Genomic DNA, 22,583 nt, shown 5'->3' on the forward strand with positions numbered 1-22,583 from the left:
ACCGCTTAGCGACAAGGGCCATCTTTGGGTCACAGAACTGAGGTTTTTTTCCTCGTTAAGTCATCGCTTTTCTTCCACTTTTCCCCGTCCACAGAATGAAGGGAGGAAACTACATAACAGTGAAGTGCAAAAGACAGATAACACCATCTTCCCTCCCCCACCTCTAGTGCTACTTCTGAGAGAAGGTGCAGAAGCCGCCGAGTCTGCAAAGCACCTGGAGAGCAGAAGAGGGTGTGGAGATGGGTTGTCACCTCTGGCATTGAAACGCAGCCAAGGGCCTACTTACTCTGCTGCAGTGCACCATGGAGTCTCATTAAGATCCCCATCCCATAGGGACACTGGTGCACAGGAGTCAAATGATGCAGAGGTAGGCAAAGGCTGTAGAAAGAGGCACTGATCTGGACAGGTGACTGTTGGAGACATGGGTATCCGGAATGGAGGGCCCCCCTGCGAGTCAGAGTCGGAAGGCAAGATAGTGGGTGATGACCCCCATGCAGTGGTAGGTGAGTTTGGACCCCCATTTTCCAGCAGATTGCTTAATATACTGGTAATGATGTCTTCATCTAAACAGGGTTCTGCTAGGAAAGCCACTGTTCCAGAGTTGCCCCAGCCCTGTCCTGACCCCAGCTGGCTGTCAGCAATGGGTCGCTCAGAACACAGGGGGACATTAGGAGTCTCTGGTTGCACTTGCTTTGTGTACTGAGACAGGCTTTCAGCCAGGGAGTGGATCTGCTCAGCCAACACACTGATTGCCCATCTCTCTGTCTCGGGAGAGTGGAACACTGCAGGGGACATGCCTGGGGACTGCCCTCCTACAGGGACTGGACAAGCATCCATAGAAGGGCTGCTGCCAGGAGAAAGGGGAACCTCTGGGGAATAGAGTGCACAAGGACTGGAGAAGGGCTGTCTGTAGGGTGACTTGTAAACACTGAAGGGGCAGGATAGATTCCTCTGCCCAGCAGGTAGGATAGAGCACCCAGTCTCCTGGGAGGGTAACCCAGCTTCGACAGTGGCAGCAGGGAAGCAGGTGGTGAATGAAGGCTGTAGGGAAGTTGGCAGCATCTCCTCCTGATGGGCATTAGGGAGCTGGCAGGGACTATAGTTGGGTACCCCCTGGTTAGGCATTGCTGTCTCCTGTGGAAAGGGGTTTAGCGTTCTTGGCAGTGTCTTGTGCTCTTTTTCTCTGGCATAGTGCCTTGGACTCAGGGCATCTGCAGAGATGACTCCATGCCATGGATTCTGGCCCTGGAGATACTGAGCTTCTTCCTCACTGTAGAAAACAAAAAATGTGTCAGGGACTGAAGTAAGCATTGAAAGAGACCTCCCTATTCACCAGCAGCCTGAAGGGGGTCAACAAGGGCTTAGGACCATGTGGGTCAAGAGTCCTAACAACCGCCCACCTCTTGGTGAAGCACCAATCCCTGAGGATGCAGTCTGTTCCTGCAGGGTTCTGGAGACCCAGCATCAACCTCCCACCAGCTTACCCAGACAGGAGGAGCTTGCAGGGCAGTCTAATGGCCCCTGCCCTCAGAGACCCCTCCAGCTGGCAGCCACCACTGTAAGGACCATGATACTAATACAACATTACTGATACTGATTTTGGCCTGTAGCAGTCACCATGCTTAATCTTGTTGTTTCTGTCACATTCTCGTACTCTTCCCTCCATCTATAACTCCCCTCTGCCCACCAGACCTCTGCCCCTCTCCATTATCTCACACTCACTTCAAAGATTAAATTCATGGTATCTGGTGATCATCTTTTGTCTGACACAGTCACATGAATCTGATTTCCACTGCCCTCGTCATGCTCAATCTGCCAGCTCTATAGGGCAGGGTTTGGTTCTGCTCTATGTTCTATTAAGTGCCCCGCACACTGAGCCTTAAACAAGTGGGGGGCAGGTGGTAGCTCCGTAGGGAATAGTTTAGGAAGGACAAGGGGTTGTACCTGAGGCTGAAGTTGGTGCAGGTGATGGTCTCTCTTCCTCTCTCATACTCCTTTGATGCTATGATTTGCACCCATGCCCAGCTCAGGTCTTTGCAGAGCAGGCGAACCACTAAGTGCTGATTGCACCTCCCAGTATCACACACTGAAATCACAAACACAGAATGATCAGGGCTTCCATGATGGCAGTACACAGCACCATGTCCTGTTCCCCTGGCAGGGTCACAGGCCCCATGTCATCCCCCAGCGTGGGAATGCTGTGGACAGAGCCAAAACAGGACTTCTGATTACTTAAGAAGGAGCTTGGTTTGGCCCAAAGGAAGAGCCCTTAACAGCATGTGTGTCAAATTATGTTATACTCATGGCAGTGGAACACACAAGGGCCTCAAGAGCCTAGGTACGGTGATGACAGGCACAGTACAAATGCACACATTATAGGAGAGCAGAGCAAGCTGCTGGCCCCAAACCCAATGGCTGCTCCTTCCTTAGCTCATTTCTGGTAAGAATCACAGAAGAAGTGGATTTTGAAGAGGGATTGGATGGCAGAGAGCAGTGGCCTTCCTAAAAGGTCAGGGAGAGCGCTCCATACACAAGGGGAGGGGCTAGGGCTTGGAAGATTAGATCAATGTTTGTTGTAACATAAAACAGAGTGAACTCTGCTGCTTTTCAGAACCTGCTAAAGAATCTCTCTCATTCCCCCCATACGTAGAGGCATTCCCAGCCTGAGCTTGGCACTCACTCAGACTCTCATGTTGGGCAGCTGCTGATGCAACATCTGTAGGGTGTAGGAGGCTGTACCAAGACTGACCAATCAGCTCCTCCCTCCGATAGCCAAGATGATAAATGACACTGAGGAAGAACAAAAAGGAACAGCATCTCAGTCAACACATTTCTTGGAGATGCTTCTCATCGGTGGAAGGATTAGAGTAGAGAGTGTTGGCTAGGGGAAAGGACAGGCTCTCCGATGTGAGGATAAAGGGAAAGAGGTGGGGAAAACTTGCCCACCCTCAGAGTTTTGGGGCACACAGAGGCATAATCTGGTCCTTTCCTTGTTGGTGGTGGGGGCAGGAAGAAGCAGGTGGCAACAGACCCTCTCCCCAGTGGTACTGGGTTAGGGGAAGAGGCATGCAGGGATGTGGGGTGTCTATAGTTGCAATGCTTGCATATCTGTTTGGTGGGCTGGCAGTGTGCATCCCAGTGAGTGAGACCTGGCTCCAGCACTGCAGAGCATGGATTGTGGCTGGCATTAGTACTCTGGAGTGCAACTGTAATCTGAACTCTCTTGCTCTCCCAGGGACTCAGTCAAGACCATGCTAAGAGCAGCCACCCCTTACCTCTCTGTGACATCAGTGACCTTCATATCCAGTGTGTGCTGGCTCTGGAATGGGGCATCATAAGAAATGCCATCCCCATAGTCAGACAATTGCTTGATGGGAGTGCAGAAGCCAAGGAATGTTAAGATGGAGGAGGAGGTCGTGCCATCCAGAGCGAGGAATCGGCCCCTCACAGCCACAGCCCGATTCCCTCCATATCTCACTCGAAAGGATCTGGATGTGCGCATTTCACTGACAAACACAATTTCTGCAGCAACAAAAAGTCATTGTGTAAATTGTCAGCATCTTCTCCTAGGAAGTGAGCAGCTGCTAGTTTGATGGGACAAACTGCTTGATCCCAGTCTATCTCTGGTGAGGAAATTACCCAATATACCACACTGACTTTGCTGTGGGGGGCGCTTGGAGGGGAAGCCCTACCCAACCCGGGAGAAGTTACTCCTGGCAGCAAGAGACTGAATCAAGAGTAACCGTAGCACATCTCTCAGTGATGTGCAGTCTAGATGTACTGCCACAGCCAGTACTCATATGGGATGAACCCTGGGTAAGACATGCTTCCTGTCCTCCCTCCTTAAGCAGGACTGTAAGCTAAGCATTCTGCCTGACCTCCATGTGGAAGCAGTTTAGAAATGGCACTGACCCCAGGGATCTTATAGGAGTCTCTTAGGCATTTCCCAGAGACTTATGGGAGTTTGATCTTTCCTTCCATAATTCTCCAAGGCAACCATGAAGTACCCAACAAGACCTTTGAAATCACCCACAAGGCACGGCTAATGGAGCTGTATTTGTATTGTGGGATAAGCAGCCAGAAGGCAGTGCAGCTGAAATGGTTTAGAGCAGCCCTGATGTGGGTACATAATGGAAGTGCACGGATTTTAAACATGATTCAACATGGACACACTAAGCCATGTAGATTCTGGTTCAAGAGTGGACCTACCCCAGTATTCTTGGGAGATAAAATGTATTTGGGCCCCTGATAGGTATCTGTGACCTTCGCTCCAGCATCTGCAGGTCTGGGTGGCAATCATTTGGATTGGTTTATCTTTTTAAAGACTGTCCTCTGGAAGGGGGTTTTCGCATAGGTCACCAGAGCACAGGCTGGTACATGGACTAATCCCCATCACACAGCCCTGTGTATACTCCTGCCTCGAGCCCCATGAATAACCCAGCTGTCCCCCATGCCATGTATATCCTGTTTTGAGTCCTGCATGGGGTTACCAGTGCCTGGCTGCTCCTGAGCGGAGTGGAGCTTCTCCTGCACGGCCTCATGTGCTGAGCCATCTAGTAGGTCGAAGATTGAGTCTCCTTGGGCTAGCAACTCCACCTGGTAGGAGAGGGCAAAAAGAGACTTTATTAGTACAGACACAAACTGGCTCACACTGGCCTGGTGCCGCTGGGGTACTTATTTATGTATCACAGCATCTAATACCACGGTCACAGCCAAGATTAGAACTCTAGAGCTCCTGTCTCCCAGTCCTGTCCTTGGGCCACTAGACCATGCACACAGTGGGTTTGAATGCCCTGAAAAAAGTGGACAGATGAGCAGAGATCTCAGCGGGAAGCAATTTCAGGACTTCATGTGAGAGAGGATCAGAGCACGGGCCAGACTTTCAGCAGCCAGCAGACAACGTCTCATATTAACAATGTCCCTAGGAAGCAAGTTTCCATTAAAAAAAAAAACAAAAAAAACAGGTTCCTCCAACCAACACAGGTAGGAGACAACTACAACTGACCTTGAGAAACAGAACAGGGAGAAGGGATGGGTCTGACATTCCCTTTGTGAATGAGAGCAGTGAATGACTGCTGAGTTCATAAGCACAGGCTCCCTCACTCATTCATTCCTTACCTCACCTTTCTCTCCCTCACTCTCCCACTCCCAGTATTAAAACCAGGGAACCCTGCAGAGACCAACACAAATCGATCAGCTGGATGTATCAAGAAAGCCAGACAGCAGCTAAGCTGAAGCAGAGGAGCAGTCACGACACCTATGCAGCAGATGGAGCTGCCACTTCAACGCATACAGCTCATAAGCAAAAATAGCTGCTGCCAGAGTCCTTGGTTTCAGCCATTAACAGCTGGCAAGGACGATGGGGGTGGAGGGTGGGGCAGGCAACAGAGCCCAGATGGAGAGATTCCAGGTGGAGCAATGGGTGCCTAGCACCTGTAACCATGTGGATTGTCACTGTCAGGGTAACTGTGCTGTTAGCCAGTTAGCGTTGATCACTGCTGGCCCAGGTTCTCATTATCCTAAACCAGCCCTGAACAAAAGCCAAGCTAGCTGCTGTGTGCTTGTATGTGGTGTGGCACGACACATGAACAGCAACAGCCTTGTGGTGGGAGCAGCCACCCCAACAGTCTGTAGCTCTGCAGAGGACTTGCTGACCTGCCACTGGGGAGTGGGAACAGAGTGGGCTGGTGCCTTATACCTGCAACAATCTGAGCTTACCACAGAGAAGCCCAGGAGATGGGCCACGTTCTCAGAGATGTAGGCCAGTTTGCCATCTGCAGAGAGAGCAATGATGAACCCCGGCAATGAGGACAGCAGCTCCAGATCTGGCATCGTGACAGGAGCACGTCCAGATGAGCCTGCAAAACCAAAAGAGCAGCATAGAGCTTCCACAGCAGTTCCTTCTGAGTGGGAGGGGCGGCGAGTTGATGTTCCTAAGAGAGAGGTGCCACCTGTTGGGTCGCCAAGGGGACTCCATTCCCTTCCAGGCCAGTGTCATTATTTCTATTATAGTAGTGCCCAGAGGCCCCAGTCAGCATCAGGGCCTTGTAGCGCTGGGTGCTGCACATGCACACACAGTTAGACGCAGTCCCTGCCCTGAAGACAGACAGAGTGGGTGTAATGCAAACAGGGAGGGGCAGGTACCGAGTAACAGTGATGGAAGCACCTCTGATGGTGTGAATGTCCTGAGTGCCAGGGTTCCCCACTTCCCAAGGGAGGCTGTTCCAGGTGGCCAGACCCATCAGGCTGCAGAAGCCTTTCCTGACATTCCATCTGCCTTTCCTAACATTTTATTCCATTGACCCTGGTTGCACCCCCTTGAAGCCCACCCCTCCTTGAGATTTCCAGCCTTTAAACACCTGCGGCTGTTACACCATGGCTTTTGTTGCACTTGTCTGAAGAAAGCCACCCTCAAACGGAGGGAACCTTTCTGGCAATGAGGGGCTCAGAACTGAACAGGCTATTCCTGGTGTAGTCATGCCAGAGCAAGAGGCACGGTCATCTTACTTGCTCTGCAATGTGATGACTCTGCAAATGCAGCCCTTGGGGAGGAAGAGAAGGGAACCAGAAAGCAGTTTGATAAGGTGTGTGCCGTGGTTCGTGGGAGCAATATCCATGTCCAGAGCGTGGTATGGGGAACAGCTGTTATGCACAGTATGGCTCTGCCTACCTGAAGCAGGTATGAGACCTAATGAAGTGGGAGGTTCTGGGAGCTAGCGATCAGCTCTGCAACCTGCTGGGAGTGCAGAAACTCAACAGCCTGGCTGTGAATGGGATAGCTGCAGGGCTGGATATTTACCTGGAGGAAAGAGCTGTGCCCCACGGATTTGGAGACAGACCAAAGCCATGGTGTGGAGATACGAGAGCCGCTCCTTCTCCTGTGCTGAGATGGGCAGCAGGGAGCGCAGGGTCTGTAGCTCAGCATTGATCTGATCCCGACGAGCCTTCGAGGCTCCCTTTGTCGACCTGCAGAGAAGCAGAGTGTTAGAAATTGTGAGGAAGGCGGGAGTCCCTGCTCCGGGGAGGTGCCCTGGGGAAGGGAAAAGGGGGTAATTCATTTGTTTCCCAAAGCAGATGTGACCCCAGCTGAAGAGAAACATTGCAACAGTTTCCACTCCATGACTTCCATTAAAAAGCTACCAGGTGATGGGAAAATCTGCATCACATTGGGCTTGGACATTCCCATCCCCAGATAAAACACACAATGCCCCATTCTGAGTGTCTGATCTGCACACAAGTCAGGGAATTCTAAGCCATGGTCCCCATGACAACCATGAGCAGTCACTCAGGGCAGATAACGTGACAAAGCACCAAGTTGTGCAAGGGATCACTGCTGTGGCAACCAGAGGTCCCCTCTGGATCCAGGCTTCTATCAACTCAGAATTCAGGGTGCACTGACTCTGATTTTTGCATTTAATGCAAAGCAAGTGACAAGAAGTGTGGACTACAGCAGGCAGCTACCACGGACCTGCCCAAAGCACATCCATCCCCCTTAGCCCCACCGCCTTCCCCCAAGGTGAGCACTGCAGCAAGTGGCCACGAGGTGGCACCCCAGCCACATGCAGCCCTAGAATCCCATGAAGGCTCCAGATGGGAACAGGAGCAGGGAGATTGGGGATACCAGGCTGTGGTATGGCTTGAATCACCAACCCGAGGAAACGAGAGCTCAGAGGCAAGGGGTCTGAAGCAGTACAAGCAGGAAAGGCAGCAGCCACTCAGTGGGGCCTTCCTGCAAGTTCCCCGCTCTCTTGGGACACAATGCTGCCTGCAGAGCTGGCATAGTGCATGTCCCTAGGCATGGGTTCATCTCCCTGCTGAGCGCTGGCCTTCAGCCATATCCCCACATCACTCATGGGCCAGCCCGTGGCAAGTGATGCAGTCATGCATGCAGCATGTTTCAGCTCTGCCTTGCTGTGCGTTTCAGCTCTGAGGAGCTCTGCCCCAGCAGATAAAGCAATCGCTTTACAAAAGCATTGGAACAGTCTGAGCCTGGAATGTTGTTATGAACCACTGACCCCCATTCACTGGGATGCCCCGTGATTACCTTCCCCCCAAACAATTGAGGGGTGCTCAGTACAGGCCAGTTCCCCTCATGATTCAGATCCCCACACCAACCCCTGCCCTTGGAGAGAAGGGCTAAACCTAATCGATACTGGAAAGTTTGCTGGTATTGCTATTCCCGGCAAACTGTCCTAGCTTCTAATGGCAAAGGGCTTTTGCCACATAGCTTAGTCTGGTTTGCCAAGTAAAGTGAGCTATCCCAGGGCACGTCTTCACTGGCAACGTTAAAGCGCTGCCGCGGCAGTGTTTTAACATGGCTTGTGTCGTCGCACCTCCACGAGGGGCGTAGCTCCCAGCGCTGGTGCACTGTCTACACTGGCACTTTACAGCGCTGAAACTAGCAGCGCTCAGGGGTGTGTTTTTTCACACCCGAGTGAGAAAGTTGCAGCGCTGTGAAGTGCCAGTGTAGACAAGCTCCCAGTCAAAGGAGTTTTATGCCACTGTATCTATACCAGGGCTTTGCCCAGCATAGAAATGTTGGCACAAAAAATCCCACCCCTAACCAGCACTGCTGCACCAGCAAAAGCCTCTAGTGTCATCCTGTCCTAAGAGGAGTGTGGCTCAGAGCAAGCCTGCCTGAGGAGGAGCTCCCAGGCCAAGCCTGCCTGGGTACAGCTGGGCACAGAGGGACAATACACTTGGCAGAATATCCTGAAGAAGCAAGTAGGAGATTGCGGGGGAGAGGGGGACACAATTCCCTAGATACAGTGAGGTTGGCTTTGGTTCTAGGAACACAAATAGAGCCATAGGCTGCCACAGGACCTTTGTGACATGAATGGTTTGTAAAAAGTGACAAAGAGTCCTGTGGCACCTTATAGACTAACAGACGTATTGGAGCATAAGCTTTCGTGGGTGAATACCCACTTCGTCAGACGCATGCTTATGCTCCAATACATTTGTTAGTCTATAAGGTGCCACAGGACTCTTTGTCACTTTTTACAGATCAAGACTAACACGGCTACCCCTCTGATACATGAATGGTTTGGTAGCTCTGCTCTCTCCATTTGGGTGTGACAGAGAAGAGAAAGATCCATCTACAACCTGGGGAAAGAGCCCAAGCAGCGAGACTCCAAAGGGGCAGGGCACTGGGGCCTGGCACAAGAAATAAAGCCCTTTAACTTAGCCCACAGAGAACCAATCTGTCTTCAGTCCATGACTCCTACTTGCCTCCACAGCCCCCTCACTGCTCTCCCCAAGCCCCTCTTCGCCTAACTGCTAACACCCTAGTTCTCTGCCCCACGAGCTCAGATACAGTCAGAGCCTAATTTCATAGCCTTCACTCCCGTCCCCCTGACTCACATGTAGGGCTAAGGGAACAGGGCAGGGCAGGAGGGTGATGCCCTTTGATTCTACAGAATCAGAGAGTACAGTAAAGAGGGCCAACATCCAGCCCCGCAGCGTGTAATGGGACAGCATGTCCACCCGGGCAAAGGAGAGAAGAGGGAGCAGGATGGTCTCTAACCTGAATGGCTTTGAAGCGCTGGGCTCCATCCCACTCCTCCCTCGGGGGTGGCTCATCTTCCTCAGCGGCCTGCTGCAGTGGTCACAGAAGATGGTCATTGTCCTGGCCTGCATGAAGACATGGTCACATCAGAGGGGCAGGGCTGGGGAGAGAAGCTGAGGGGTTGCTGTTGGGGGGAAGGAGCAGCCATTCTTGGTCTCTCCCTGAAGCCTGGCTCCAGATGGCATGGAAGGATCCAACAGCAGGAGACATCCCCCATGCAGCAGGAAGCTGCCCCAGAGCTGGCTCTGCTTTTAGGGGGTCACTGACACACCAGCTCCCCACTGGGTGGAGGGAGAGGCCTGGGCTCTGGCAGGACCCCATGGGATGAGGGGAGGCAGAACCCCTGCACACATAACTGGGGCTCAGAGCCCCACTCATGGGCTGTCCGAATCTGGCAAAGTGCCTCTTACCTCCTTCCCCTCTGGCTCAGTCTGAACCCGCTGACCCCCTCTCCTGCACTGACCCTCCTTTTGTATTCCCCCTCCTGGGGCGAATGGGGGCCTGAGCCAGGCCAAACAGGATAAAATTACCTCTTGTGACGCAATTCTAAACAGCTCTGGGCTATTTTTAGAAAGCAGACTTCTAAAAATAACCCTCCATAGCCTGGCTGCAATCTGATAGGGGAAGCAATAAAAGGAAGCCTGGCTCTTTAAAACAAACCTGTCAGCTCAGCAGGAGAGGGAGGGCAGGGGCATTGGAAAGAGAGGTCAGTCAGTCGCCCCCCCACCCCCTGCTGTCCTGGTGTGATGAAGGCATTGGCTGTCTTCCCATCATCTGTCTCATCTGGACTCACCATACATAAGGCCCAAGATGGGCCCAGCCAGTCAGTTCAGCCCAATACACTTCATTGGCATCCCAGGAAATGTGTTTTTTTTCTTGCAAAATGTATGACACACACTAAGCCTGGGGATCGCTGTGGGAGCAGACTCTGGCGTGTCAGCTGCAGCCCCCTGCTTGGGGTGTAATCCGTCTGTCCCTTGCTGTTCCCAGCTTGGGGTAGGCTGGTCTGCAGTGCAAGGCTGTCCCCTTTCTCCCAGTCTCTCCCCCACTGGGGAACAAGTAGCAGCTGCATCATCTCCTGCTGGAGAATTGGCACCTGTGACTGGAGCTTTCCTGCTGGTCCCTACTCCCATTGTGGGTTGGCACTCACCATCTCCCCAGTGGAGAACAGATCTGCCACTGGTAGCAAATGCACCTCCCGCCCCCCCAATCACCCAGAGAACTAAGAGCCAAAACAGCTGAGAAATGTTCCCAGAGCACTGGATGCCGAATGACAGCTTTGCTCTGTGGCATAGCACAGGGCAGAGGAATCAGGCTCCTACACCCTGTCAACTGCAGCACAGGCCCCAGGGTGCCCAGTGGCTAGTGCCAGCTGAAAGCAGGGGGCTGACAGTGACACACGAAGGCACCACTCCAAACCAGTTTGTGGCAGAGAATGAAGGTGATAAAATATACGACTTTTAGCTCCCACTGCCCCATGCCCACACCCAGCTCTGCTCCTGCAGGACGCTCACCAAGGGCACTGACCCATATTCCAGCACACTGGGAGGTTCGAGTCAATGATGGAGACACTACAGTACATCCCTGGCTGCAGAGACAATGGCACAGGAGCTTATGATATGGGGCTTATCGGAGAGGGTTAAAGACAGTAATTGCCAGAACCATTGACAGCCTCTGTCATCCCACTGCTCTTTATGTAATTCACAGGCTGGAACTGCCTTGCCCACCTCGAGCGTGGCATCCAGACGTTATTAATAGTACACAGCAGCACCACACCACGGCTTAGGACATGAAGAGAAGGATGAGCCCAAATTCAGTTGTAATTACAGGGGGATGGACTTGAGTTGAAATCTGGCCAGGACACCCAGATTAACTTCTCAACACTTACAAAGTGCCATGGGATCTTTACTAGCTAGGCATGCTCAGGGCCTTGGCTTTATATTTCATAGGAAAGACAGCACCCCTGCAGCCTTCTGCGGCACTGGCTTCAGGAGAGTCTTGGAGTCACCAGCCCCTGGATTTTCCCTCAGTCTCCCATGCGTGTACTGAACCAGTCCTACCCCGGGGGAGAGCAGGTCAGATCAGAGCCCAAAGTGGTCTGGGTGCATTTGGGAAACTGCCATTTATTGGGCCTTAGCCCATGTGCCCCTTAGAAAGCGGGCATGAACAGCTGGTTTTAGTTTAGTCTGGCTCTGGTATTTTTGAAGTGCCTGTTGCCATGGCACCCACCATGCCGTAGACAGGTGGAGATCTACCTTGACTCACCTCCTCTGGAGTAAGCTGGGGAGGGTGAAGTGGAGATAGGCGGGGGAGGCCTGGAAGATTATTAGCAGGGCACAATGGTACAGTGGAACTACTTTCCACAGCAATTATCTATTGTCGTGAACTACCGCACTTAAAATCCCCGTTCCTGTAATGCCAGCCAGGGGGAGAGGAAATGTATTTGGGGGGTTTTCACTGCCCTAGAGGAGGCCAGCTCCCCTCCCCAGACCTCGTCTTTCCTGCTATTCTTGAGGTACTTGGCTCTGGGCCTCCATCCCCCCCATGTGTCCCAGAGAAGAGTGACCCTGGGGCCAGCTCCAGGGGCTCATCTCCCCAGCTGTGCACAGTGCAGTTGCTGTTCTCCAGGCAGCCATCACAGCTGGGCCACCCTGTGCCCTGACTTGAAGCCAGCCCCCAGCTCTGGCTCCCCAGCCCCATGGAGCAGCACAGGGAGCACGTGCTGGAATTCAGTTGACTTTCCTCAGGGAGAAGCTGGGGAATGGGTGTGGGCAGGTCCCAGCAGAGCACAGAAAATGGGAAGCAAAGGGCCAGTGCCTCAAGCAGAGAACCAAAGATTCCAGGGTGAAATGCTGAATTCTGGGGCATCTTGGGGAAATGCCCAATTCCCCAGAGATGGAGTCTGAGCCGACAGGGCCCTGAGTGACATGCAAGTGCCAGTTCACACCTCTCAGAGCTGCTGTCTCAGGCTCTCTGCAGACTCAGGCAGGCAGCGCTGCATTGGGTACACACAGGTCACTTTCATGAGGTTCTCTTCACAGCATAAGGGCCAGAAACTTATGTTTAAAATGGACACAGATTCTGGAGTCCAAAACTGCAGCAACACCCCAGCCCTGTGGCATTCCAGACCTGGCCATTAGGAACAGACCCTTTAGTGCCCGCCTCAGGCTACTTGGAGCGGGATTAAAGGGAGCAGTGGGGGCAGAGCAGGACTGCTCCTACTGTCTAGGGTCTAGAGCTTTATGAGGCCAGGCAGTTTAATGTTAAGGTCTCCTGGGACAGGTCCCTCCTTCCCTGCAGTTGATTTCACAGCTCACTAGCAGCACGTCTCTTACTGTGCAGTTTAAAGGATGCCCTCTCTTCTGTGCCATTGTTCCTAGTTACTCCTCCTTCCCCCAACACTCCCCTGACCAGTTTCTCCCTCTCTTTGGCAGCGAGACCCTTTAGATGACTTATTGCATCCCCCTTCAGTGTCAGCATCTGCTAGAAAGCCAGCCCCACTTCCTCACTCCCAGACTAGATAGCTTCAATTCATCTGGCAGCAGGAGCAACTCCAGGCTGCAGCCAGCCAGCTCCAGCCTCCAACTCAAGAGCATGCGGGGCTCGGGCTGATGGAGCCCCCAACAGATGCCCACTCTGAGTCACACAGAGTGCAGCTGTGGGGGAGGAGGAGCAAACTGCCCAGAGGGCAAATGAGGAGACATGAGGGGAAATGAAGTGAACAGGGAAAGAAGAGCCAGCAACAGATGTGCCAGGGCAGAGTGAGCAGCAGACAGGATGGAAAGAACTGCACCTGCTTGCCAGTCCATAAGGAAGGACTCTGACAAAGCAACTGGGACCCACTGTGCTATTGGTGAGGAAGCCAAGCTAGCTTCTCCCATGGTCCTTCCTTCGAACCAAACCCAAAGTGTTACCACCACACACTGTATTGGCAAGATACTTTGAGATACCAGGCTCCATCCTCCTCTCCCATAGCAAATGCACCCATCTACCCTCTACGTCTGAGAGACATCCCACCAGGTTTTGTATTCAGTTACTTCAGTACTGAATACTGCTCCCCTTCTATTGTAAGGCTTCACCACTATTGGAATGAAAGCTCCCCTCCCTCCCCCAAATCTGCCCACCAAGTCCTGTCAGCATTGAACCCAGCTGGGTGGTAGCTGTGTCTCCATAAGTGGGAACTGCTGGAGCATGGTATTTCTTCCTGCAGAGCACCCTGGCTCCAGCCTTGTCCTCCTTATACCAGCAGCTGGGCTCCAGCATCCAGCTTTGCTCACACTTGGCCTGGCAGGATCTTTACAGATTTCAGTACCCAAAGGGATCATTAGTCATCTAGTCTGTTCGCCTACATAACAGGCCAGAAAACCTCACAGTGACACCTGCCTCAAGCCCACTAATGCATGGTTGAGTCTGGTGTGTCTTTTAACCAGACATCCCATCTCCCTTTAAAGACAGCAAGTGATGGCAGGGTCGCCCAGAGGATTCAGGGGGCCTGGGGTCTTTGGCGGCGGGTCCCGGGGCGGAAGGACCTCCCGCCGCCGAATACCCGGAGCGGAAGAAGCTCTGGGGCCCCTGAAGCGAGTGAAGGACCCCGCTCCAGGAGCCCCGAAAAACTCTCATGGGGGCCCCTGCGGGGCCGGGGCAAATTGCCCCACTTGCCCCCCCCTCTGGGCGGCCCTGAGTGATGGAGGATGTAGAGGTGCCTTCCTCAGCTGCCCCAATGGTTAATGACCTTGACCATCACTTCCAGCTTTGGCTCCAAGCTGCTAAAGTCATAGCAGCAGTCCCGTCGCTCACCATGTGCTCCCTCACAGATGAGGGCTGCTGGGAGTCCTTGCCCAGGACACAGCAAGCACGGTCTAGGCTTATGGACATATCCTCCCCACAGAGCTGGAAATCTCATCCGGGACGCTCCTGCACTGCCCTCCAGGCTGCAGTCAGACTTCTCCCTCACTCCCTCTCCAGCCTATTCACTCTTCTCCACCTGCCCACTTTCTCCAGCCCAGATAATGGGACTGCTTCCTTCTTTCGCTCACAGGTCCGAGAGGCACTCCTCTTTGTGGCTGCTTTCTCCTTTGTGTTGGAAAGTTGTTTCCTTAAGGGACTGGATGACCTCAGTGCAGTGACAAGAGAAGGTGGGAAGGAAAGAGCAGCTTCTCTTCCCCTGTAACGTTCACCACCACGTTCACACATGCTGTTAGCATCAGCAGGACCGCAGGGACTCCTCCCTGGCCCCCTCTGCCTGTGGTGACCAAGTCAGCTTTTGACCTCAGCCAGATCTCGTTGGGTGAATCTTGACAGCCAGCTCTCTCGGATTCCCTTGTTTGCCTTTGCCAACCCCAATCCTTGCGCCAGTCCTGACCCTGAACTCTTTCTTCATACTCCTCCTGGGTCTACAGACTTCTCATCCTTAACACAACCCCCATTAGCCTGGCCTCAGCCTCACCTCTGCTGCTGTCCTCTTGCCTTCACTATGACAACTCCCTTCTCTATGGCAGCCCAAGGATGCTACTACCGCTACCTTCTCATGTGGATGTGGAAGCACCCGTCCCCCATCAAATCCTTCCCCCACCCCTCTCATATCAGAAGACAGTGCAAAGTAATTTTTAAAACCCCTATCTCCTTCCCCAACCTGTCCAGCACAGACCTCTTCTCTGCCCCTCACCTTCTCACTGAGAGACCTTTCTCTGCAGCTCCTGCCATGTGGATCAGCTCCTTTGTCCCTCCCCACTCTTCAAGTCTCACCTGAAAACCTTACACTTGCTTGTAATCCTCTCTTCACTGATTAGCTGCCTCATTAAGGCAGTCTTTATTGGCCACAAAGGCCTTTGCACCAGGATTCTCTGGTGTACAGTGTGCTGTCTCCTACCTCATATCATGCCAGCTCAAGAATTACCCCCCCCCCCCCGGTCTCCCCAGGACTGCAATGGCCCCAGCAGTCCCTTCCCCAAACAGTGGTTCTGCCCAGACATACCAGACAATGCAGGGTTGGGCTGGTTTTAAATATTTATAGAAATCAAAGCTGCTGTTTTACACCTGGAGCTGGGCAGTGGCACCGCAGCCCCTGGGCCAGCCCCTCTCCCGTCAGGCACAGATCAGTCTATTCCACTCAGGCGTGTGTGCAAATGTAAAATGCAGAGAAGCCCCTCTCTTGCCTGCCCTGACAGGTTGGGATCTTCAGCCTCAGCACCCCTCTTCCAGCTGAGACCCTGACACCAGTAGGATTCCACGCCACCATAAGGCATTGCTGGACTAACAGATGTAGGTCCCAGGAGTCTCTCTGGACACTCCCTGTGCAGGGTGAACCCTGCCAAGTTTGGAGTGTGCAGGACCAAGCCCATGTGCCAGCAGCGGCCGTAGAGGGTTGTGTAAGAGAAGCTGGCCTAGAAACAGTCAGTTCAGCCACTGGGATTGGTGATAAGGGCACTGAGAGAGGCTGGGCAGGAGAACAGTAGAGCCATGCAGAGTCTGTGCTGCTCCAGTTAGTAATCCTGGAGAGGTGAAGCACACGCTGCTCCTGCAGCCAGCTAGTACTGAGCATTTGTTAATCCGGTGGGGCTGCACAGGGAGGTGCAGCAGAGAGATACAGGCTGCTGTTGCCAGCAATGAGAGTAGAAACAATTGGCTTCTTCCTCCTTGGAGCCTGCTACCCCCGTCTGCCTGCACACTGACCTGTGCCAAGTTCCTGCCAGGGACACAGATGAGAACAGTACGGTGAGGGCACAAGGAGGAACAACAAAGCCTTTGGGGAAGAACTTGAGCACAGGGCCCTTCCCTGAAGAGGCTAAAGATCCATGCAGACCCATTGAGATGGCAGCTCAGTCTGCACGGTGGGGCAGAGGGCAAGGACAGGCAGAGAGGGGACTGGGCGGCAGGATTATCCGTGGGAGGAAAGGATGGGGCGGCTGATGTTGCTGTTTGTTGTCATTGCTGTAAGCTCCCATCTGCAAAACACAAGTTGCCTTAGAAAGAGACAGACAGAGGTTTCCAGCTTCCCCATCTGGTGCCAGCCCTCATCCCCACCAGGCCTGTGTCCCAGATGTGACCAGCTGGGGGATTACACCTTAGTGTGCTGGGGTTGTTCATGGGTTTGTGTGCAAACTCCTGGATGAGGGAGCTGGGCATGGGGGGCTCCAAAGAATCCCCATCAGGAGTTTATTTGGCAAGCCAAGGAGTGGGCAGACAGGAGAGGTGGGGCATTAGGGGCCTGGGTGGGAGTGTTGCCCAAAGATCGGAGGGCACAGCCCCCAGCTCCCATCAGTGTGTGTGTGACACCTTCCCAGAGCCCTCCCAATGGTGCTATTGCCCAGCTAAGCAGACCCCATGGGTGAGGCTCCCTGACCAGCTTCCACCTACAGCTGGCTTGGGTCTGGGAGCCTGGGGCAGGCTTGCTGAGAGGCTGGCTGTCAGAGAGCTGGAGGAGCAGCGTCCCTACCTGATGTCATGTGGGAGGCAGGACTGGTCCAGGCTGTGCTGAATCACTGCCAGCTTACACAGGGTCTTCAAACTAGGGCCTATGGAGAGAAGGGCACACAAGGGGTTAGTGCTGCCAACATCCAGGAGAGAGATGGAATTGCTCTTGCTTGGGGGAGCGGGGAAAAAGGGCAGGCACCAGTTCAGGGTCCAGATAAACTACCAAGGGCAGCAGCCACATGGGTGGGGATGGCAAAGCTCTCTCAGGCTACTTGTGCAGCCTGACGGGGGCAAACCAGAGGCTGCACCTGCGTGGAGGAGGACCTGCTTGGTGTGAACCAGTCTAGCTAGAGACAGAGCAGCTGCAGCCTTGCTCCAGGGCCTGGGCACCTGCAGGTCAGCTCCTATGTCTGTATATAGGCTGCTAGAAGTAGGAGGAAGGGTTCTGGAGTGCAGGGGCCCCTGTGACTCCAGCGGGAGCTGCAGGAAGCACTGCGCTTTTGAAGTCAGGCCACTTATTTAGGGGCCTTGATCTGGCCATAGGAGCTGGCCTTCAGGTCCCAGGGTTGGGAGAGCTGGCTAGAGGGCAGCCTAGGACAGGAGGCCACAGCCATGGTGAGGAGATGCTCACGTACTGAAGTCCAGGATGTAGAGGTCCGAGTGATCCATCAGGTCAAATTCGTCCCCCATTCCCTCCTCCGGAGACGGGCTGTGGGAGCCAATCAGAACAGTCATTGCAGCAGTGCTCCTCCTGTGGGCTTGATGTTGCTCTGATTCTAGGGGTTAGGGAAGGACCCTGGGTCCTACCAAGATACGAGGGACTGCACAGCAGAGCTGAGCTACCAGGGGCCTGGGCTCATCCCCTACAGCCTCCCCCACAAGTCCTTGGCATTTAGCTTCCATCCCTGCCACTCTGAGGGGAGCCATATCCTGGCACCAATCTCTCTGCCCGCAGCCTCCTGGATTGCCTCCACAGCCTTCAACAGTCATTCCTCCCTGTGGCATCTGACTAGGGCTCAACTGGCTCCCTTCCCACTGCTATCTCAGAGGTTCCCCTAAGACAGCTTTGCCTCCTTCTCCCATATTAGGGGCCCTGAAGGACTCATCCTTAGTAACCCTTCCCTCCCACCTTCTTCGGGTGACCACCTGGATTCACATCCCCTCTATGCCAACGAAGCCTATGCCTTTCCCTGCTCCATTCAGTCCTGTACCTGCAATTGTCTCTTAGCTGGCTGGCCGCCAACTCAATCAGCCAGGCAAAAAAAGCAAAACCTCTTTCCTAGGAAACCTGTCCTTCCCCTCCCCAATCACAGCCAAGAACACCACCTCTCCCAGTTAGGAGGAGGCTGGAAGCCTCCAGCTCAGATTAGACTGCTCAGTTATTCAGGCCGACTGCCAAATCCTGCTGGTTCTTCCTCCATCTCCTCTTGGAAATCTGGCCCGCTTCCCCCTTGCCCAGGCTCTGTCATCTGCTGCAGCCTCCTCCTCCCTGGCCTCCCAGCTCCCTTTCAAGTCCGGCCCAAGAGCTGCAGGGAGAATCATCTCCATTCGCTGTTTCAAGCCTATCACTCTCTCAGGCCTGCACTGGCCTCAGTTTGCATCATTCAGACTCCTCATTTCCTGCCTTCAGAACTCTGCTCCTGCCTACAGCTCCCCCACTACCCTGCTCCCACCCCATTGCAGGGACCTCTCCTTCACTTTGCTTCCTCCAGTTAGAACCGGACTCCTAACAGAGATTTAAGGTGCATGAGAAAGATGCGTCTGTACCAAAGTCACTCCTGCTCCCCTCCCCCCCAACCCCAGATCAGAGGCCTCAGCCTTGTGACATCCACATGCAGACCCCTCTCTCATTTCAAGTGCAAGAGGATCTGGCAGGAGCCTGTTCTTACACAGTGCTGTGAACATGGCTGGCCCTTTGCAGACTGGTAATTGTCACACGCTAGAGCTCAGAGCACACACACAAGCCTGGGCCCCATAATGACCCAGGGCAGGAGCCACCTTCAAGCTGCTGGAGACCAGGCAGCTCTCGCCTGAGGGAGGAGAAACCCAAGCATGCTGGGAAGGGGACACTGGGCTGGCACAGAATACAGATTTGTTTGCACAAGCATCTGCCCAGCCTTCTCCAGCATCTCCCCTTCCCTAACAAGCCATGCTCCTTGTGCTGCCCCCACAGCAGGTGGGGCCGGATGTTCCAGCACCAGCTGGAGAACTCGTTACCACAGAAGGCCAGAGACACCTAGCAGGCAGCTGACTCGAGAGCAAGACCGAAAGAATGGAATCCGGGGCTGTCGTCAGGTCACTCAAGAGCAGCAACATTTCTAGGGCCTTCTCTGCAGACAGAGTGTGCTAGGAAACCTGGGCAGTGGCAGCTTTAAGGAGATGTTGCTGCTGTGGGAGGCAGGCCTCTAACACAGGTTTCTCTGGAAGAACCGTCAAGCAGCCAGGAATTTAAAAAGGCCACACTGAGGAGACCAGCCAGCCTCTGCTGAACCCCAGCGCAGAACAATGGTGGGAGTAGTTGGTGCTGCATAGGCCACCCCTCACAGACCTAGGGCCTGCCCCCATCCCTGTCAAGTGAGCGGATGCAGAGGGAAGGAGCAGGACGGGTCCTGGAATGGAATGCAGTGAGAAGCAAGAAAAGAGTGCCGGGCACACTGGCTCTAGGACGGATTATTTACTCCCCTTCCATGAGGCACAGCACACTCAAGACAGTCCAAGTACACGTCATTAAAGTACTTAGAACAGTGGTCCTATAAAGAGACCCAACCTTAACAATAGCGGAGCTGCTGCTCACTCAGCTACAGCAGTGAGGAAACAGGCAAGGGCTGGGGAAAGAAGAAAAAGCAGTAACAGTAAAATTTAAAAGGAGGCGCCAAGGTCAAAACTGACCTAGACTAGGAAAAATTAACAGAGGCTGATAAACACCTTTCAGGGAGAACATCGGGGAATCCTTCCACCATCCCCACGTACCTACAAGGGCTAGTACCCAACCCTCACATGCTCTTCAGGGAGGGTCCTGTCTTGTTAGATGTCTTGAGGGCCTGCCACGTTTTTGGAACATATGCAATCAAGTGGAGAACTGGAAGCCCAGAACACTCTGGGAGACTTCATAAGCTTGCTGCTTGTTTGCGGTGTGCAGCTGAGTCCCTGGGTCTCCATTTCCGTTCCTTGGGCTGCAGAGACTTTGCGGGTAACAAGTAAACAACGTTTTCTTTTCCTGCCGGTCACAGGACAGAGAGCACTGACCCTCCCGGGGATGAAACCAGCGCATGCAGCGAGCCAGACAATTGCAGAGGTAGAAGAGCTGCTCTTGTAGCCCTCTCAAACACAGCTCCCCAATACTCTCCCCAAAGAAAGGTGCTTTTGGTGCAAGACAAAGGCTCCAGATTGCGACAGGCCAGTGAAAAGAGCAGCTGCTGAGCTAGTAGCTATCAGGACTTCCCCAGAGCCTCACACTGCAATTCTGTAGCTACCAATTGCTAGTGCCCATCATCTTAGGGAAAATGCTTAAAAATGAAAAGCTAGATTCTGCAGACTCTAGTGAAACGTGGCCAAGTGCGACACCCCTGCTTAAGTATCTAGGTGCCAATGCTCCTCATGCAGACATCAGCCCTGGGCCTGGCCCTCTCCTCCCCAGGAACGGCATTGCTTGGCTCCAGCTCAGAACCTCCCCAAGTTCTTCAGCAGAAAATGCGAAGGCGCATTTGCGATGAAGGTTTGCAGCATACTGAAACGTGCATAAGCAGGGCCCTGCTGCCCACACTGCCCTTCCCAAGATTCCCTGGCCGCTCTTAGCAAGTCATATGTATAGGGCCTTTATCACTTTCTGGGTCTCAAACAGCTTCTCTTCCTGGTTACAAGCTATTTCAAGATGCATTTCAGCCACTCCATTCATATCCCAAAAGGGGGAAGCCGGACAAAGTTATAAGCAACTGACAAAAGGTAATTAGGCTGGAAATGCTCATACGGCCTTAACCAGGGGGTCATTGTAAGCGTCAGTCAGAACTACTTCATCTCCATTCTAAAACGGACACAGCTCAACAAGTTCAGAGGCTTGACTGGTTAAAGGAATGGTACCAAGTGATCTCTGCACCACTCCTTTCAAGCCAGTCCCAGCTAATGGGAACCTGAAGTTGTTACCATCTGATGGCTGTTCTGTGACCTGTGAAAGGAGTTCCAATTTCAGGCTAGCTCCTAGCAGACTGGCACCCTCTGATGCATTCCCAGTAGAGAAGCCAAGACCTACGTGAGCCAGAGTGACTTAATCCCTTCTCCCGACTGGCAAGAGGCACATTAATGCAGGACACACTGTCCCTGCCAATCTGTCCTCTGAATAAGTACAGCACAATCTCCATGGTGGAAAGCTATCATCAGATATTAAAAATGGTACGTAAGAGTCTGAGTTCACAAGTTCCACTCTAGCATGGGATGGGGTAAGTTTAAAGTGACACAGATGGATACTTTCAGATTTCAGCTGGCAGACGAGCATCAGTGGTGACTTCTCACTCAGGTTCTGCCCGTCTCAAGTCTTTGTGCATGAGGATCAGCTGGTAAGGGCCCCAAGGCAGAGGGGACACAGAATGTGGAGGCAGCCAACCACCCCAGCACCAAGCGTAGGGGCTGCCTTACCATCCTGCTGCCATGAGTGAGCAGTGCAGCGGCCATGTTGGCAGAGACAGTACCTGTTGCTGATGGGTCCCATCTGTCTGAGCTCAGGAAAGTGCCCTTTAATCCCACCACGGTGTGGCGGTTTCATAGCCAGGATAATCTAATCTTATCTCACATCCCCGTCACAGGAAACCCTAATGCATCCCTTATCTTTCAGAGGGACAGCCAGCAGCCCCCATGTCTGCTGAATTATCACCACACACTGAGGGGGTTAAGGGAAGCCGAGTTCAAGGCCAGGAGAGCAGCTAAGGGATTAAATGTCAGTGTGAACAGCTCCCAGGAAAGGGAGTCTCAGGACACATCCTCATCCACTATCAGCCAGACACCAGCAAAGCTTCCTGCTTCAGGCCCCATCTCCCATGTGGCCAGCACTCTGAGCTGCTTCCAACACTCTTGGACAGATTGGGCAGAGAGTGGAGGCTGGAGAAAGGGAGGGCTCGGAGGCAGCAGCAGCAGCTGGTTGAGAGGGGGCTCCTGGATGGAAAAACAGGGGCAGCCGAGCTCATTTGGAAACCCTGGGTTCCTTACCAGATTCCTTTTCAAGTTACACATTGTATATTCCATGCGAAAGAGACCTCACTCTTAAACACACAAGAGTCAGGAGACACACAGCCTAAGACAAGGATGCTTCCCCTTTAAAGGGTCCGGCAGAGTTTTCCTGCTCCCCTTAAGTACACAAGCACCCTGTAATGGAACATTTACGGAAGACCATCCCTCCCACTCACCTCCAAGGTCCTTGGGCTCTGTAACATTATATTGGAGGGGGTCTGATCTGGCCATACTGTAATCCCTGTGACCCAGAGGCAGAGCTAACAGGGCACTCTGCCTGAGCTCTGCACTGTTCATGGGGTAGCCACAATACTACACCAACATGTTTTACTTGGAAAGTCCCTGGTTACAAATATTAGCGCTGTGGCTGCAGTGTGCAGAGCTGGCT

The 22,583-nt window shown here is 53.3% G+C and overlaps 2 protein-coding genes across 2 annotated transcripts in view; both read right to left on the reverse strand.

The window, feature by feature from the left end:
* Positions 1-282: 282 nt before the first annotated feature.
* LOC135875491 (neuronal PAS domain-containing protein 4-like) lies at positions 283-9,636 on the reverse strand. Its single transcript, XM_065400342.1, has 8 exons — positions 9,524-9,636; positions 6,800-6,966; positions 5,719-5,858; positions 4,491-4,596; positions 3,276-3,522; positions 2,681-2,790; positions 1,945-2,086; positions 283-1,270 (listed from the first exon to the last, which is right to left on the reverse strand). Exons 1-8 carry the CDS (start codon positions 9,634-9,636, stop codon positions 283-285), a joined length of 2,013 nt encoding a protein of 670 aa, XP_065256414.1.
* A 5,927-nt stretch (positions 9,637-15,563) lies between these two features.
* KLHDC3 (kelch domain containing 3) overlaps positions 15,564-22,583 on the reverse strand; it is a 37,724-nt gene continuing 30,704 nt past the window's right edge. The window contains exons 10-12 of the mRNA XM_065400477.1: positions 17,614-17,687; positions 17,001-17,079; positions 15,564-16,509 (exon numbers count right to left, since the gene is read on the reverse strand). Of these exons, the coding sequence (XP_065256549.1) occupies positions 16,443-16,509; positions 17,001-17,079; positions 17,614-17,687 (220 nt within the window). The 3' untranslated portion in view covers positions 15,564-16,442. The remainder of the gene's footprint in view (positions 16,510-17,000; positions 17,080-17,613; positions 17,688-22,583) is intronic.

This window comes from Emys orbicularis, chromosome 3, assembly GCF_028017835.1.
Source record: "Emys orbicularis isolate rEmyOrb1 chromosome 3, rEmyOrb1.hap1, whole genome shotgun sequence".
Classification (NCBI taxonomy): domain Eukaryota; kingdom Metazoa; phylum Chordata; order Testudines; family Emydidae; genus Emys; species Emys orbicularis.

What these genes read in the sequence shown, in the direction of transcription:
- LOC135875491 (XM_065400342.1), bottom strand. Translation starts at nt 9,636, where the DNA reads ATGCAGGCCAGGACAATGACCATCTTCTGTGACCACTGCAGCAGGCCG. An exon ending in GTCACTGATGTCACAGAGAG is followed by an intron (nt 2,791 to 3,275) that starts GTAAGGGGTGGC and finishes GTTCTTCCTCAG; the next exon opens with TGTCATTTATCATCTTGGCT. An exon ending in TGCACCAACTTCAGCCTCAG is followed by an intron (nt 1,271 to 1,944) that starts GTACAACCCCTT and finishes TGTTTTCTACAG; the next exon opens with TGAGGAAGAAGCTCAGTATC.